Below are 17,647 nucleotides of genomic sequence, written 5' to 3'. Positions count from 1 at the left end.
CTAACTGAAAAGCCTAAAGGGAATTTCAGAGGCTAACTGGGCTTAGAGGGATTTCTGCAAAATTGGATTCATGCAGTTCCCAGTAATCATGTATCTTTATAAGCTTAGGAGATTATTTTTGATGGTTTTACTCAAATATTTATTTTTGTATTAGTGCAGCACAGTAAGAGAAAGCCATGCTTTTACTTCTCTTATGTCAGGCTCCCCTTTAAATATCCTCAGTAGAACTGTTCATACTCAAAACACAGCTATGAACAAGCAAATGTACGAAATACATTTTTATTGTGTAGCATAAACCTAAACTGGATAGTATGTCCTGAATCCTGGAGAGGACTAAATTGTGAGATCTTGTATGTATAAAAGTTCACTAATGACACTATTGACTTGTTAATTATAGATTTAATCTAGATTTCATCAGGCTAGTTTAGGTTAAACATCCTGCCCGGCAGTCACAGTTATTGGCAATTGAGCATCTCCAGCAGAGCAGTTGGGTGTTAAAGGCCTTGTTCAAGGGCATCTCAGTGATGGTAGCAACCGAGAGGAAAAGGCGCTTCCTCATTTCCTGACAGCCTGTAGCTCAAACTACTGACCTTCTTGTTAATTTAATTTCTTTGAAACGGCGACACAGACCCCATAAAAGCAGTTGTCGTAAATTGGCTGTAAATGGTTAATTGTAAATAAGAAGTTAAAGTTAATTAAGTGGAAAAAGTTATTAACAGAGAAAAGTGAATGAGCATTTAAAAAAAAAAAAAAAAAAAATTCAGTCTGTAGATATGCTGAATTTGTGCGTCACTGTTGGAAAAAGGAAAACCTGCTGTGTCAGTGCGTTAAAAGTGACTTTTCTGCATTCTGGTTGAATGCCGGTAACGCCTTTTTGCCATAGCATTAATCAAGACCTTGTCAGAGATTGTAAGCATTGAAGCTTAACTATTCACATTATTTTCAAGGCTTGACATTGTGCAAATTCGAGAGGAGGATCTTCTCACCAGCACGTCAGCATGCCGTTTGGAGGAAAAGCACATCAAGTGTACTTAAGTGGCTGCAGACATCGTTTGGGTTCTGTTCATGGGAGATAATGTGGACACGCTGACAAGTGAAGCATATTCAGGCCTTGAGAATCCACCTCATCCTGCCAAGTGTGGCCCTGCCCCACCACAACACGTCTATTTTAAAAAAGTGTAAATAGTAAGCTGTGTTTTTAGGCGCGCTGATATTGGGCCCCCAATTATAGGTTACACTATGGGCAGGGAGAAGTCACTCTTTATAGGCCCTCCCTCTGTTTGACTCCAGACACATTTCTAATTCCATCTGCTGCAAGAGTCATCTCTGTATATGTATCCCGAGCAGGGTGGATACAGGAGAGTGAGCTTTTAGAGTATACAGTGCTCATCATGTATAAAGAAACGAGATGTATTTGCACAATGTGCTCACCTCTTTTGAAACCTCCCTAATCTATATATGGACTAGTGAACTGCCTGTGGTGCAGATTTCATGCCAGAAAAGAATAGTTAAGGTTCACTGGCAGCATGGTGTGTGGACTAATCTCGAGCTCAGTGAAGAAAAAGCACTGGGTTTATCTTTCCTCCACAAAAAGTCCTTGAAATGAATGTCATCCCTCATCTTACGGTGATTCAGTAGTAAGCACTTAATATATGTGACTGCTGTCTTTTGTAATCTCCTCTCAGAGGCATCACGGTGAGCCAGCAGCCTTAACTGCACCAACACCTGTTTGATTCCTGCCAGGGACCTTTAACACGTCATTACCCTTTCTCCCTGTCCCCACATTCCCGTCACTCTTTGTCAGTATAATGCAATTAAGGGAAAATGCTGGAAAGTCTGGAAAACAAATTGCTTCTTAATATTTACCCTCAAAGAGTCTGTAAGTGATCGCTGTTGCTTTTTTCCATGACAGAAATGGACCATAAAATCCAGCACTCACAGAACGCGATGTCTGTTCATTAAAAGGTTTATTTTTATAGAAAAGATGATTTTTCTATGTATATTTTTTTAAATTGTATTGCGGCTGTAGCAGTGTAAGTGGTGTGACCGCATTAGATTCCATACAGATTGAACAGCTTTACATAAAATGAAAGCCCCGAGAATCTGTTTAACAGATTTTTGCAAATCAAGATGCTTCACATGTCTCGTGTGGCTCTAAAAGCCTTCTGCTGCTGCTGAAATCCCCAGTGCCACTGCTATGAAATGAATTTTGCTGTCTCTGAGGTAAATAGCCCTTTAGTTATCACCATTTTTGTGAATTTTGTCCAACCTTGAGGGGTTTTTTTCCTGTCAGTCTTTGTTTTGTTTAGTTCTGGGGTTTTTTTTAATCAAAATTTTATCTATATTCAAATATTCTGAAAATAATCACATGTTTGATTTGACAGCTGACAAACTAAATAAGAGATGTAGATTTTCATTTGCTTTGACTTTGAATTTCAGCTCCCTCTGATCGCAGGCATTTTTTATGGTTAAAAATGCATAAATCAAGAGTGGCGGTATTCTCAAGAGTTTCACCAGATATATCACACTGTGATTTATGTGTTAATTGGACTCAGTCAGGTCTGACTGAGTTTAACTTCTGTGACAGCAGAAAAGTTGAAAGTGCTGTTTTTAGCTAATGCTGAAAACCTCTTTAAAAGTGCAACTAAATTTGGAGATCAGTGAGAAATCATTAATATACTGGCTTGGCTCATGTTCTGTCTACCCCCTCTAAACCGTGTCTTCTGCGATAATCTTTGCAGCAGGAAATTCCCTTGCTCTTATTTTGAAAGTTTAGTCATTGCTAACCAGAGCTTTTGTATTTTTTGCCTTTTTTCCCTACCAGCAGGCTGGCAGGTCACAGTTTGGCAGTTCTTGATATCATTCAGCTGCTGCTTGAGAGTTTGTTGTCCTGCAGTTTAAACAATTTTGGTCTGCTGCTGGTGACGGCTTGTTAAAAAAAATAAAATTAAAAAAAAGTACTGCAACTTAAAGCTCGGCAAGGCTGCAGAACAGAACAAAGACTTCCTTAGCTAACTGCTGTCCAAGACATTGGCAATGGGAATCTGAACAAGACAAGAGACTCGCTCAAGAGGCGGTTAATTATTGCTCTGTTTATTTGTCACAAAGTGGGCCAAGTTATTTTTGCCGAGGAGCACATTTAATATTTTAGAAGTTGATAATTCTTTTAAAAAAGCACTGGTGTGCCTCCCTTCATGTCAAGCAATGCTACGGCGCACTCCCAGCTTCCTGCACAAATTGAATAGCTTGCTAATAGTTTGCTTGAAAAAGCTTATAGTATTGAACCCCGTCATCACGGCATCAACATCTGCCGCTACTTTTAAACAAGGCCAGCCTTGGATCACGGCTTTGATATTCATCTGTATGCATCTACCTGCACACACAAAGAAGCTTAACGTCTGCTGTGCTGGTGGATAAATTAAGAACTTTAGAAAATTGTCTCTGAGCTTTTAATTTCCCTTCCCTTTGGAGCGGACATTAAGTTCCCGCTGACTTGTGGCCATTTTGTAGAAAAAGAAACAGCCACCCAGGGATCATTTATTTTCATTGAAAGGCCAGAGGAGAGGCACAGGCAGTCTGGCTGGCAGAGCATCAACTGAGTTCAGTCAGGTGAAACTGTCATATCTGCGCTCATCTAACACACACACACACACATGCACACACGCATACATGCACACACCTACTCAAAGATAAGATGAAGTTGGGTGTACTTTCACCAAACAGTTCACCTCTAAGTAGGTATCTAATCTGGCAAGAATAAAAAAAAAAAATGCATTGCAGTAACCAAATCGAACTCCCTTATTAGGTGGATAACATCAGACTCACAGTGCTACTGTCTGTCAGAACACAGTGCAGCGAGAGAGGAAAATCTTTTTATAATCCCAAAACTAAAACAGTGACTTGTAAAATGAAGAATAGTACAGTTGCCTTAAAGACTGGGGAGGACGACTAGAAAAATCAGAACAGCTGTCGAGCCCAGAGAGAACATTTGTGCAAAAAAGAAAGTGTTATTTCAGGTTTAAGGACTGGATTGGAAAGCAAATCCAGCAGAGCCAACAATAGATTCCCGAAAGAAAAATCTGATTCTTGACTCTTGTCAGAGGGTCAGTCAGAGCTACCTTACTCTTTGTCACTATATTTGCACCTTTGTTTCTTTTCTTTTTCCATAAGAGCTGCAAGTTTTCTCCATTCACTCCCAGAAAAAACTCCCTCCCAAGTACATTCTGTTCTACTTGGATAGTTTTCACATTGAAAGAATATAATTGGTTTAATGGAAGAGAGACGATACCACATTGGGACAGTCAGGGGAATTAAAAATAGAAATAAACATTGCTGACCTATACAATTGTGGCAGGATCTACAATTAATCATGCGTCCCTTTCTGGATATTGAAAGATTAAACCCCTTTGTATGCAAAGTTATGCCTCTGCTTAATTACTGCTCTACCCAGGGCAAGTTAGTGCCCCGGGTAGAGCACTGTAGTTGTTCTTTTGACTTACATACAGCAGGCCTTGCTGGGTCATGTTACCTCTAACAACGTCCTTCGGGTTGATTTAACATTTGTTACATGCTGACAGATTGTTCCACCTATGAGCAAACACCGTGGGAAGCTTTCTTGACTTAGCGATTTGCGGTGTAGGCTGAAACTTTTTTTCTTCTTTTTCTTTTTTTCCTGAAATTCAGATAAAGTTCAGTTTCAGTTGTATTCATGGAACTTTGACCTCAAAGTGCTCTTTGATTATAAGGTGTAATTGCAGGCTCATTAAAGCATATGGAGACTGATTATTAGCTGCGATTCGGGCAATTATCTGGAGATCATGGATAGTTTGTCCTAGACAGAGAGAGCCCCAACCATGCACTTAAAATATCAGCGGGCCCAAAGCTTAATATTTTCCTTTGCATTCATTAGTTTTTCTGTTTTTAATTAAAACCAACAGGTTAATTACATACTATTTTAAATAAGGCTTCCATTTGTGATTGCCAGCAATTAAAAGGATAACTGTTGACTGTGTGACCAGTGCATTGTGAATATTGATTCAGAAGGCTTCGTTTTAATTAGGGAAGTGCCAATTTTCATCTGAATCAACAGAGCAAATGCAATTTGTCTGACACATCTAGACACAGGTATCTGAAAAGAACTGAGTGATCTCTTCCTTTTCTAGGGTAACTCTTGACCAAAAAGGGGTGGAAAATTGTCTGCACAATAACTTCATTAAAATCTCTGTTTTCACTGTGAACACATTTTCTTATTGCAGTCTATCCAACAGACCCGCTGTCACACTTTGGATGCACCGAGGTCTGTTTGATGGAAAGAGATGGTATGAGAGGAGAATTTTAAAGACTGTAACACTTCCTCCTTTTCTCTTCCCCACTGTTTCTTGTTTTGCGGGTCTGTGTGTGTGTGGTGCAGGAAGCGAAACAAAAGCTGCACCTAGAGTTTTCAGGTTAGTTGAAGAAGAAAGCGTGTTTTTGCTGAGGGAAACATAGAGATGCTGAGAAATGTGCAGCAGCTAAATTGAAGCACGCGTGTGTGCGGGGATTAAGACATTCATATGTCTAGGCTGATGCTGTAGGTTGGGTTGCATTTTCCCAGCTACAGGGCTTTTTTTTTTTAGCTGCGGCAGCATGGTGGCTTGGTGGTTAGCACTGTTGCCTCACACCAAGAAGGTTCTGAGTTGGAATTCAGTTGTCTGTCTCTCTGTGTTAGCCCTGCATCAGATTGCCGACCTGTCCGGAGTGTAATTCATGTCTCGCCCTAAGGTAGCTAGGATAGCCCCCCCCCCCATATGACCTTGATAAGGATGAGTGGGAGAGAATGGATGGATAAAGGCCAAATCTGTTGAGTCTGTAAACTTGTGGTGTTTTCTCTTGATGATTGATGTGATGTAGTGTTTGATCGTTGTACTGTACTCTTTATTTTTTTTCATGAATAGGAGCTGCTGAGGACATAGCATTATTGCATTGCTATTCTCAGTGATTGAGAGTGACGCTTCACTATAGGTGTCTGTTTACTAAAGACAAATGGATTTTCCTCCTGACTCCACTCACTTAGCTTCAGAGGTGCTCACCCAGTCGTCCCTGTTTTGTTTCTCTCCGTGCACTTTGTCACCTTGTCTTGTGCCTTTCTATTTTCACAAGCGCTTTGGATTCAGCTGCTAGAGAGTGTATTGTGAGGGCACCAGCCAGACTGTAGGAGTCTTGTGATCTTTTTGTTGAGTACACACACACACACACACACACACACACACTCAAAGCACAGTGGATTCAGAAGGTATGTGAGCTCCTTCACTTTGACACATTTTTATCTTGTAGATTTAATCTTGAATGGATGAAATTGCAATTTTCTGCCCATCGGTCACACAAGAATACGTAAATCTGTTAAAAATGGAAAAACTGAAGTCTTTCATTTTCATAATTATTTAGGCCTTTTTAATTTGGTACTTTTGGAAGTCCCTTTGGCAGCATTTAAAGCTTTGGGCTCTTGGGTAAGTCTCTACAAGCTTTGCAAACATGAACAATTTATCCCCTTCTTCCTTATAGATCCTCTCAAGCTCTGTCAGATTGGAAGGGCAGCATCTCTCAACTGCCATCGTCAAGTCTTTCCACAGATGATGCATGAGCCGTGTTTGCCACGGATGTGTCCTTGGAGGGAAGGAGGGGGGATATCTTTTCGGTTTCTCTTTCTCTCTCGCACTTAATAGTAATTATTTTCTCTTGTCTTAAAATAAGAGAGCTTCATTGTTAATTACAACATTACAGATGGATCAAAGCCCCTCCTCGTACTTGTCAGGACATTACAAGCAGAGCTTCTTGCAATCTCATCCATAGGTGCCAGGATCAGCATTTCTGTACACTCTGGAGCAGGTTTTGTGTATCTATTTGACAGTTTTCACGCAGCTCCTCGGTCACTACACTCCTGCAGTAGGATGCAGCCACCCCAAGCTTTAGTAGCTTGTGATGGAAGACTTCAGTTTTTCCATGAAACCCGAAGCTTTTCTCTCATGTTCTTGGAGTCCTTGAAAATGCCGTTTGACAAATTCCAATTGGGCTGTCAGATGTCTTTTTTCCTCGAGTGGCTTCTGTCTAGCCACTTTACCTTAAAAGCCTGATTGATGAAGTGCCATCGGCATGGCCATCCTTCCAGCAGGTATCTCTTCAGAGGACCTATGAATCTCACTCTGACTGACCACTGAGTTAGACTGCCAACTTTATGACGAGCCGAGGTGCTCCCAAACTTCTTCAATTTCATAATTATTGAGGCTGGTGTGCTCCAAGTTTTAGAAATGGCTTTTCTAAAACTCTCTGACTGAGAGTTACTTGGACTTCATGGTGTCTTCTTTTTCACTGACAGTAAGTTTGGATTTTGAGACCTGTGTTTCAGAAGAGATGTTTGTAGTAAACTGTCACGTTTCAGTAGGTCTACATTATTTACAAATCATTACATTATCCTTTATTTCACATAGTTGTTCTAAACTATTTACAGCCACTTTAGTTTGTCAGAGGTGGACTCACACAGGCCTGGAGACTAAACACTAACCCCCAGGTAATCTCCAGGGAAAAATGTGTGTATTCCTTGACAGGTTGGTGATTGGTTGCTGGCTGTTGCTAGGTGAAATTTTTTTGCAAAAAGGGTGCTACACTCAAAACCTCTTTGTGATTGCTTTGATCTTTTGGACAATGTTCTTGTCGTTTGTGATTTGCATAGATTGTACTATTTACTTTCTGAGTTGTAATGAAACTTGAAAATGTGTGATGCAAACCAGAAATCGAGAGTGCTCACCTTCAGGGTAAAAGTTTTTTTGATCTGTGTTGTACTTGTACAATTTCAGTACTGCTGGGTGAGTAGCTTGCAAGTGTTTGCAGAAAGGTTGTTGCCTTCCACACAAACTACATCTACATGTAACTGTGGCAACCTGCTAGCTAACAAAGCAATCACAAAGAGGTTTTTGGTGCAGTATCCTCTTTGCAACCACTTTCACGCTAACGTTTTCCTTCGACCACTCACAAACAGGTCTGAGAATGAACTTCTTTCTTCTTTCTTTTCTTTCCCTTGTAACCTCTGTTTGCCAGATGATCACTGACCAGTCATCAGGTATGTGTGACTGAGACCTAAAGTAAACAGGATGCAGTTAAGTACAGTTTAAGGTGGCACAGAAAAACTTCCACTTACTTTTAAGAGGTTTCAGCTTTTACCACTGTTGTCAGTAATTAATGCATTTTAGGCGTCAGACTGACGGACTTGTTATTATTATTTACATATCGGTATCAGATATTAACGTTTTTGTATCTCTTTGTACAAGAGAGAGGCTCACCCCAAAGCATGATCATTTAGATTATGATGCTGTTTTTTTTTCTCACCAATTTTATCTATGATTCTTTCTTTTTGCTTCTCCAACCTAAGAATAGAGATCTCTCCTTTTTTTTCTCTCTTCTTTTTTTGTGAGTCTGCAAAGTGTGGGCAGGTATCACAGACACATCCCAATAAATCAAGTGCCTGCGGAATCGAAAAATCCCAAGTTCAGACTTTTCAAAAGACTTTTGATCCCCTCCCTGCTAGACGATATAGATGTTTCACAACTTCAAAACTGGACCTGCACTGGTAATTCCAGTCTCCAGTGTGAAAGCAGGGAATGAGTTCAGCATTCAATAAAAAATGAAATCAGACATGAAAAGCCGTCTGTCGGAGGCAAAGACGTGAAACAGAATGCCTTTGATTATGCTTGAACGCACCAGCCTGTTTAGCTCTTTTATTTTTTCCTGTTTAGACACAATGGCTGCGCTATTTTAGTGCCCTCCACTGCCATTATGATTGGTGTCTCCGTTTTTTCTCTCCATGTCCTCATAAAGACACACTCTATTCTGTGTATTAGTTATTGATGTAATCAAGTTGTGTGGCCTCCATGATTACATTTATACAGTAGGATTCAAAATAATGTCAACAGCCAAACAAATGGGGAAATAAATGCATCTGACAATAAATCTGACACGAGCACCGAGGACTGCAATGCTAACTTAGCCTTTACCCTGGTTACTTTGCACCGGGGTCCAGAAACTGACACAGGAAAGCCTTTTCTGATGGCACGTGTAGACACCAAGTTTTTTTGTTAACATTTATATATATAACATGCAATAAAAAGAAAAAGTGATCTGTTTTTGTTTTTATTACGTGTGAAAAGAATTTCTGGTGCATTACAAATTTAAAAGCATCTGTCTCCAGAAAATGTGATGTTGGTCCCACAAATGTCAAAGAACCTAAAACAGATGAGATTAATAAAGTTCCTATCGATGCAAGGCTAAACATGACGAGGCAGTAAAGCCATACTCATTAATCTTTTAAGACCCTTCTGCTGTCATTCCAGGAGAAAGCCAAGTTGACTTTAGCTTCCTGAACTGTCAGTGGTGTAAGGATGTGTTTAAGCTTTCCACTGACATGAAGGAACTGGATAGGCTGCCACCCTTTCCCTTATTACTTCTTTTCAACCCTTCAGCTTCCTCCTCCGGCTCGCTGAAAATTAAGGCAACATTCCTGTTCATGCAAATCTCACTGATATTAAAATGGATTGTATAGCATCACATATTTTGCACTTGTCGTTGTAGTTAGAAGTACATTTTCTAGTGGTTGAGGAAAGACCTGAACAAAGGCTTTCATCTGTACCACCATTATACAGATTCTTTAACTGAATTGTTATCAATGTGCCAATGTAGTTGCTAAGGTAACTGCATTTCAAGGTACTACCTGATAGTAATTTTAACAACTTTGTCTATGCATAAAATCTAGGATAGATCTCTTTATTGACTTTAAAAGAGGGATTTATATCATCTGTAATCTATTACTTCACACTCAGCTTGTGAAGTGGTCAGTATTATGCATGTATTAAAATGTTTTAAAGTCAAATGAAATAAAATGGTTTTCTTAGAATATATTAAGGCTTCTGATATAATACCAACTTCTAGGGAATAGGGGGGTTATTCTATACATGATCAAGTAACTTGTGATTTTGTTTAAGCGTATTTATTGGAGAAAATGTAAAAATTTTACCTTCATGCTATATTATGAATAGTATATTTTTCATTACAGGCCCTCAAAGTACACATGTTAGTTATGCCTTTCTGTGAGCTCAAATTTCAGCATTTTAAAGAACTAAGGAACATCAGTTTTGTTTCTCCATTTCATGGCTGTTAGCTACATTTGCAACCGTTTACAATATGACTAAATTATAAAATTATTTTGACACGGTATGAATCACAGCCAGAAGATAAGCAAGGCATCAAAATGCAGGTTAAAAAAAAGAGAGAGACGGTAGATATGCTATAATTTGTTTTGACAGCCACCTATCCCACATGGTAACGTTACCCCTTGAAGTTTAGCCAAAGTGCACTTTTTAAATTTCTTTCACATCCACGACACCAATGTTTGGTTTTCTTACTCTTTATGCAAAACCTTAAACTGATGACGTTTTGTTTTTCAAGTTGATGTATCCTGTGATTTTTGTTCTTAAAGTTGGTTATATGAAAAAACTTTCTTCAGTGGCTTAAAATATGAAAAGTTTGCCCTCAATCCTGTGTACTTCAAGATTTTCATAGCAAAGGCAAGATTTTGCACGGCTTTATGTAGTACATACAAGTTATTGTACAAAAAAATAATTAAATAAATAAAAAATCAGATGGGAGGCACTGACTTTTAATGAAATTACCCCGGCAGTATGTGTGACAGTGTATGATACTGAGTGTTTGATAAGCAGTTTTGCATTCATCCACCCTCCGTGTTCAAAGGCTGAATGTGCTTCATGACCTGCTGAGTATTAAACTGTGAAATGAGTTTAGCGTTGAACTTGTGACAGCTTTTATTGAGCATAATCTTTCATACAAACACAACGCCACAATTAATACAGTGTTATATATTGCTATGTTTTAAAAAGTTCGTATGTGATTGTGCAAATGTTATATACGCATATAATATAGAAGCTTAGTAGAATTTATTTGAATGTAATAGTACTTTTATTCAAGATCAGAGAAAAAAATCCAACATAATATACATATTATTTTTGCGTTGGTCAGTGCTGCGTGCACTAAAGCTTTGTATCTTCAGACTGCTCAGGGATGCAGCTAGAGATTCAAGACTCCGTTCTCTGGTCTGTGAGGAAGAGCAGAACTTTTATGTGGGATGCTGTAGCTGTTGTCTTCTTTGTTTCGTTCCGGCAGCCACCAACACTCCTTTGTGGTTTGGACAACCCACTCTCTCCTCGCTGCCTGTCCGACTTACCACCTGACGGGGTAAATGTACCAGTACATCGCCTGTGCTCTGTGTCAGTGTGATTGTGACTATTGTTAAAGCCATCAGTATTTCGTGGTAATGGTGTTCCTGCTAGACATGGTCCATTATCATCTCCTTGTAAAATGTACCTTATTACCAATTCCATTCTCTCATTGTCATCTAAAAGATGGTGCTGTATTTAATTCTTAATCATTCATATGTAACAGACCTGTAGTAATATAGCTAGATCTCATATTTCTAGTTTTCCTTACCTCCTGTGGTGGTAGAGGTCTCCGTGTTTTTGTGCTTATTTTGTCTGTTTATGTATCCTCATTGGTCCTCCTACCAGCTCCTCAGTTCAGCATGTGAAAGGAATAACAATTAGATTCACCCTGACCTTCTCTTAATGTTTATCCATCATATATCCCAAATGTCTTTGGCCTAATCGTTTGAGTCTTCACAAAAAAGTCTACACAGGAATGTTAGTTTGCTGAAGTCTTTGTGGTGTGTTAAAGTGCAAAGATGTGAAGCGAAGTGAGGTGACAGAAAAGCCTGCCTGATGAAGCTTTTTGTGAGTTTGAGGTCAGCTCGGCTTATCAGAGCCTAAAGTTTCTCTGTGAAGAAAAGAGGAGAAAGTTTTCCGCCCACAACTCCTAAGCTAACTTTTTTAATTTTTTATTAGCACGAATAATGAGTCTAAAGATGAACAATAATGACTTTTAAACCAGATTAGGCAGCAAAAGCATTCAGTGACATTTTTATAGTATAGCAAGTTGAAACCCTTTTTTTTTTCCCACGTCCAACTGATCCAAAGTAATTGTGCCTCACATCGTTAATAATTCTGCATTTCCAGCCCTGTGTGCAGTTTTCCTTCACGGCAAAAAGATTCAGCATCTATAATTGTTGGTAAAGTTAATTACTGTGCAACAGTTACTATAAAAATAATTACTGAAAGATGGCTATTTACATTTCACACTAATGTACATCAAAAACATTACAATACCCAAGCAGACATTTAATTTCCATTCTGTGTTTGCAGACTAATGAATCTCTGCTCGCTTACATACTTTATTTGCTCACAGAGTAAAGCATAACAATAGCAGCAATCAGGCCAGTAATGAGCATTTTATTTTACTTAGTTAATGGTGTAGATCTTTTTTAAGTGACCATTTGATTTGTTGGGTCTTTAGTTGTGGAGTTCAGTAATTATTATGCATTTCTGAGTTTCTTTAATATGTGCAAGGTTAACGATCTAATGATTCACCATTTACTTATTCTGAAACCTAAAGGCAAAAATGCTGTATGTGTTTAAATGGCATTTTATTTCAAATGGCGAATCCTTTTTCTTTTTTTTTTAATTGTAACTCAGGAGAGTGATCTTCCCTTTTTTATTATCATTTCAATCTTGATCTTTGTCAAAACCATCAAAACTACTGTCTTAATACAGTCTTTAACGTTGACAAAATGGTTTGCGGCCAGTGAAAGTAGACCAGTTCTGTCACATTGCTTGAGGTCAGTTATTCAGGTCAAATGAGCGGTATTGCAGGTGATTCGCCAGCCTGCAGCCTGTGATGTTTTTAAAAATAAAGACACTGTTTTAAAAAACAATGCATGTTGCACTTGTGGACTCATTCATGTGCAGTCCTGTGAAAAACCATGCTATATGAGTCTTTGCACAGTTCTGTAAATGCTGCATAGGGTTTGAAGTGAGACTCTGCAAGCTGATCCCTTATAGTTATGGTTCTCTCTGTTCTTGACTAATAATGGTAAGAATATAATTTTTATAGTGAAGTCCTTGCTGCAGCATCCAGTTTTTAATGCAAATCTTACCTTTGCTGAGAGGTGTGTTTTGTTTTTTTTGTTTTGTTTTTTCAATTTTGGAATAGTCTCTAAAAAGTAAAACAACAACAACCAAACAAAAAAAACAAAAAAACAAGTAGTCCCCCCATAGGGACTGCTTAAGAGGGTAAGTAGCAACAAGATACTGTTAATCAAACGTACTCAATTAACGGATAATGAGCCTCTGTGAGTATCTGTATAATAACAGAAAATTTGGCAGTTTTCTGTACAAAAGCTCAAATCCAGCAAATTTACCCCAAAGTCAGACTTTGCGGTGCTCAGATTTTGCTGCTTGTCTGACTCAATTAGTATGTTTAGTGTTAAAGTTTGTGATGTTACAGTTAGAAAAAGAATGGCAAATGGACTGGAACTAGTTTGGTTTTTCTGCTACAACTCTCATTCACCCAATCACCTATACATTGTTACAGTGCCTTTATCTATACCTAATCACTATTGTATCAATTTACACATGTACACTGTGATGAATGGATCAGGGGCAATTTGAGCTTCAATATCTTTCCCAAGGATACTTTGACATATAGACTGTAGGAGCAACTCTACTACCTAAACCACAAGCGCTCTGGAGCCCTTTGTACACGGACCATTCAGCAGAAACTGGCTTCCACATAAGAAAAATAGGAGAACACTAGTATTGTTTAAACATGCATGCATGTATAATCTGTACCAATATCAAAGCAAACTTTGATAGAAGCAGGTGTGAATAAATATTTCGGCCTTTTAGCATTCATTACATCCTTTCTGTGAATTGCATCTGTTTTCCCCTTAGCCCACCCATCCATTTTCTTCTGCTTATCCAATTCAGGGTGATGGGGGTGGTTGGAGCCTATTATAGCTGCCATATGGTGAGCAGAGAGAGCAGGGTACAGCCTGGACAGGTCACCAGGGCTAACACAGACAGCCACACACACACACCTGTGGGCAATTTAGAATCACCAGTTAACCTAACCCTACTAATTGCATGTCTGTGGACTGTGGGAGGAAGCCAGAGAGAATCCATGCAGACACGGGGAGATGATACAAATAGATGGCAGATTTAAAAACCCGAGTTCTCCCCTGTTCTTTTTCTTTCCCCCCACAAAAGAGATGTCATCAAAGTGTTTTTCTTTTTCATGACATGTTCAGTGTCCTGAAGAATTAGAATCACAGCAAAATACCTAGCTTTAACTATCTCGTTTCTTCTAATCAGATGTACCATGTTGTGCTACCAAATCTTTATGTAACAGATGAACACACCATCACACTTGATTACTCCTATAATAGACCTGCATCAAAAGCTTTAATGGATGTACAATTTACATAAGCAATGTTCTGCCTACTTATTACTGATGTACATAACGTTATATGAGATCAGTCTTAAAATAGATATGCATGTAATGCAGACGGAGGCAAGTGTTATATTCCCAACTTACTTTACCAGCTGGGACTATGTTTTCTTTATTTATGATTAAGTAAAAACCAGACATGTTAGAGATGCTGAGGAAATCTGAAGACTAGATGATTGGTTATTAGACTGAGCAGCTCACTTTTTGCTGTGATCAGAGTTGCTATATGAATATTGCTGCTAAGTAGAAAACAGACATATTTAGGAGACTCTCAATATCAAGAACGTTCTTTAATTATTCATTGTGGGTGTGTAGTTTTCCGTATACTTAAAAAGAATAACTGTACACCCTCCTCTGTGTGTATGTTTATCTATCTGTTATTGGGACAGACATAAACTGTTTTTCAGTTTAAATGTGAAGCAATTTTAAAATATTACCTCCACCTAAATATGCCCCATTAATTTAATTTCATACATATGAAAGAAGAGCGTGACACTCAGCGGCTCACCCAGCCTTTTTATTAACATGTAAAAGCTATGTTTTATTCAGTGATGTTGAATAACAGCCCATCAAAGCACAGGGAACATTTACTCACAAATGGGAAAACCACTCCACTACCCACAAAAAATAAATAAATAAATTTTTAAAAAATCAAGCGCTCAGCCAGACAAGAACTTCAAATTACTTCCATTAGTCTCGTATATCTGACAAGCGCTGCCTGCTTATGGGGTCTGTTTGAAGACGCAAATTCACTTCTATGCTGAGCCAGACATTTTTGTGGGGTGAAGAAAAAAAAAGGATTTCTAACCAGGCCAGTATTCGTCTGAAAATTAACACTGTTTGAGGCCCCAATTGCACATTAATTGCTGTTTATGTCATCTCAATATAGTGCATGGAGAATAGAAATAATATTTTAAGCCTAGTTTTCATTCTGTGTTAGAAATACAGATTTTTAATTGGCTACTGTGGACGCAGACTTGGCAAAGAAAGTTTTGTTTCTTTCCCATTAAAACAACTGCCCTTATTCAATCACATCATTGTTTTTATTGTCGGATTGTCATCATGTTCTTGCTTTTCTAGAAATGCAAGACAGGTGTTTCCGATTCTTTTGCGAACTGTTAACGCCAAAGTCAGCTGTTTTTTGTTTTGTTTTTGTGTTTGTTTTGTTTTTGGTACTTGGAGTAGAAAAGCAATCCAAATGATTTGCTTATGATATACACTATAGAGCTGTGTTGCTTGATAGCAAATGTTAGTATTGTTCTTCTTTTGATCCACAGCTCTTGTACCCAAATGAGCTTCATTCTCTAATGTCAGTTTTGTCTGAACAAAATGTACTCGTATCCCGAGAGTATCTGCCTTGGGGATCTGAGTCACACTTGCCGTCTTTCCATGTTCACCCTCTATGGAGCAGTTAGGGACTTTACACCCTATTACATCACATGTCGAGGTCGTAGTTGTATCTGAATTTTCATCCTTTTACACATTCATAGATTATAACAAAATGCTAAATTATCGTGCTCCCACGGCGCTGACTTTTTTCTCACAGACGGCTGCTGCAAGATTTCCCAGAGGACTCTTACTGTGTAGGATCCACGAAAGGATAAATGGCTCAGACATTATGCAAAACATCAACAAAAAAGCCCCAAAACTTTCATTTGCTTCAATCATCATTAGCAGTATTTTGTATCCTATCTTTTTTCCCCTCCCTAAGCTCTGAAACCTGAGAAATAATCACTGGACATGTAATATGCTTTCACCATTAGTCACATTATTTCTATTTAATGATCTTTTTCAGTGCTGCGCAGCTCATTTAAATTCATTAGAAGCTTTCTTCTTTTCATTTCCTCATTAAATTTCAAGAGATGATGCATTACATAGCTGTGATACCCATCAGCATCCAGCTTGAGTCAAAAAACAGCTTAAGTGTCACTAAGTCTACATCGGGCGGTATTCTTGTTTGTTTATCACTTAGCCATTGCAGTTAGCTCATTTTTTTTTGTGCACTGCAGAAAAATCCTTCAATGTCAACTTGAAGCCAGGCGCTTCACTTTCACCTTCACACTTACTTTTTCAAATATTTTGGTGTAATAATGTGTTTTGTGACACTCCGTGGCCTCCAGAGGTTTCAGTGTTTGTAAGAAATGTGCAATACTAAAAAACCTTGCACGAAGAAAAGAAGAGGGGAGTGGAAGGAAGGTGAGCTGCTGCTGAATGTATTGGAAGACAGGATGCAGTTGTCAGTGGCGAATCCATTTGCAAACTTTATGTCCATGTGTATTTCACTGAGATGTATATTCTTGCCATTTTAACATGATGGAGGCTCTAGATTGAAGGTGCTAGAGGTTGTCCAGAATGAAATCTATTCATCATCCAGGGACAATTCAGGGAGCTTCTCTTCATAATTTAAATATTGACTGTGTACTGTGGGAAATGGTGTATGTCTCCATTTATATAGTGATATTATCCTGTCTGTGTCTTGTTCACAAGCACACACTGGTGGCAGGAATCTACCAGGCACGGTGCTTTCCTGACCACTGGGACCAATTAGGAGTTTAGCCTCTTGTCCAAGGTCACTTTGACAGGTGGACAGAAGGAGCTTGGGATTGAACCGTTATACCACATCCACCTAAGTGGAAATCTTCAGTTCTGGCAAAAGGGCTCGTATACTGTGGCTACAGCAAATATCCACATCACATTTCATGTAAATTAGGGCAGAGGTCATTTTGGCACCGTGTTGAATATTCATGCCAGATCCTGCTGATGTTAGTGCTGGTGGTGTGACACAGACATATGTGCCTATAACTTGTTCATCTATACAACTAAAGAGGATAATGAAGGCTGTGAATATGACATTGGGATTTCAAAGCTTGTTTTTTTTCCACAGAATGTTTAGTGCATATCATTGCATGTTCATTTAAGTGCTAATTAACAAAAGTTAGAACGGATGCAATGTCAGCCTTGGGTATTTCACAATGTTTTACTGATATTATGGAGAAACATTTCTTGCATATTAGTATATTCTCATGGAATTCATGAGCAGCTTTTTAAGACTCGGGAGTGGCCTAGAGCTGGAGTCTGGTTGGTTAGAGCTTCGGGAAGATCATTGTACCTCGTTCACTTCCTTTGCCACAATTTCCCTCGCTGATTCAGTCTTGCAGTTCTACAACTTTTAGGTGACAGTCTAACAATTAAGCTACCGCCGCCCAAAATG

General features: G+C 38.7%; 1 protein-coding gene across 6 annotated transcripts in view; it reads left to right on the top strand.

The window, feature by feature from the left end:
• The window catches only part of klhl13 (kelch-like family member 13), a 43,672-nt gene that overhangs the window by 10,480 nt on the left and 15,545 nt on the right, over positions 1 to 17,647 (top strand). The window contains exon 2 of one of the 6 annotated variants that reach the window (XM_026182832.1): positions 11,203 to 11,274. The exons of the other annotated variants lie outside the window; for them this stretch is intronic. Within the exon in view, the coding sequence (XP_026038617.1) occupies positions 11,203 to 11,274 (72 nt within the window). The remainder of the gene's footprint in view (positions 1 to 11,202; positions 11,275 to 17,647) is intronic. 6 annotated transcript variants of the gene reach the window in all.

The sequence above is a fragment of the Astatotilapia calliptera genome, chromosome 10 (genome assembly GCF_900246225.1).
Source record: "Astatotilapia calliptera chromosome 10, fAstCal1.2, whole genome shotgun sequence".
NCBI lineage: Eukaryota > Metazoa > Chordata > Actinopteri > Cichliformes > Cichlidae > Astatotilapia > Astatotilapia calliptera.
This window is presented reverse-complemented; position numbering and strand designations above follow the sequence as displayed.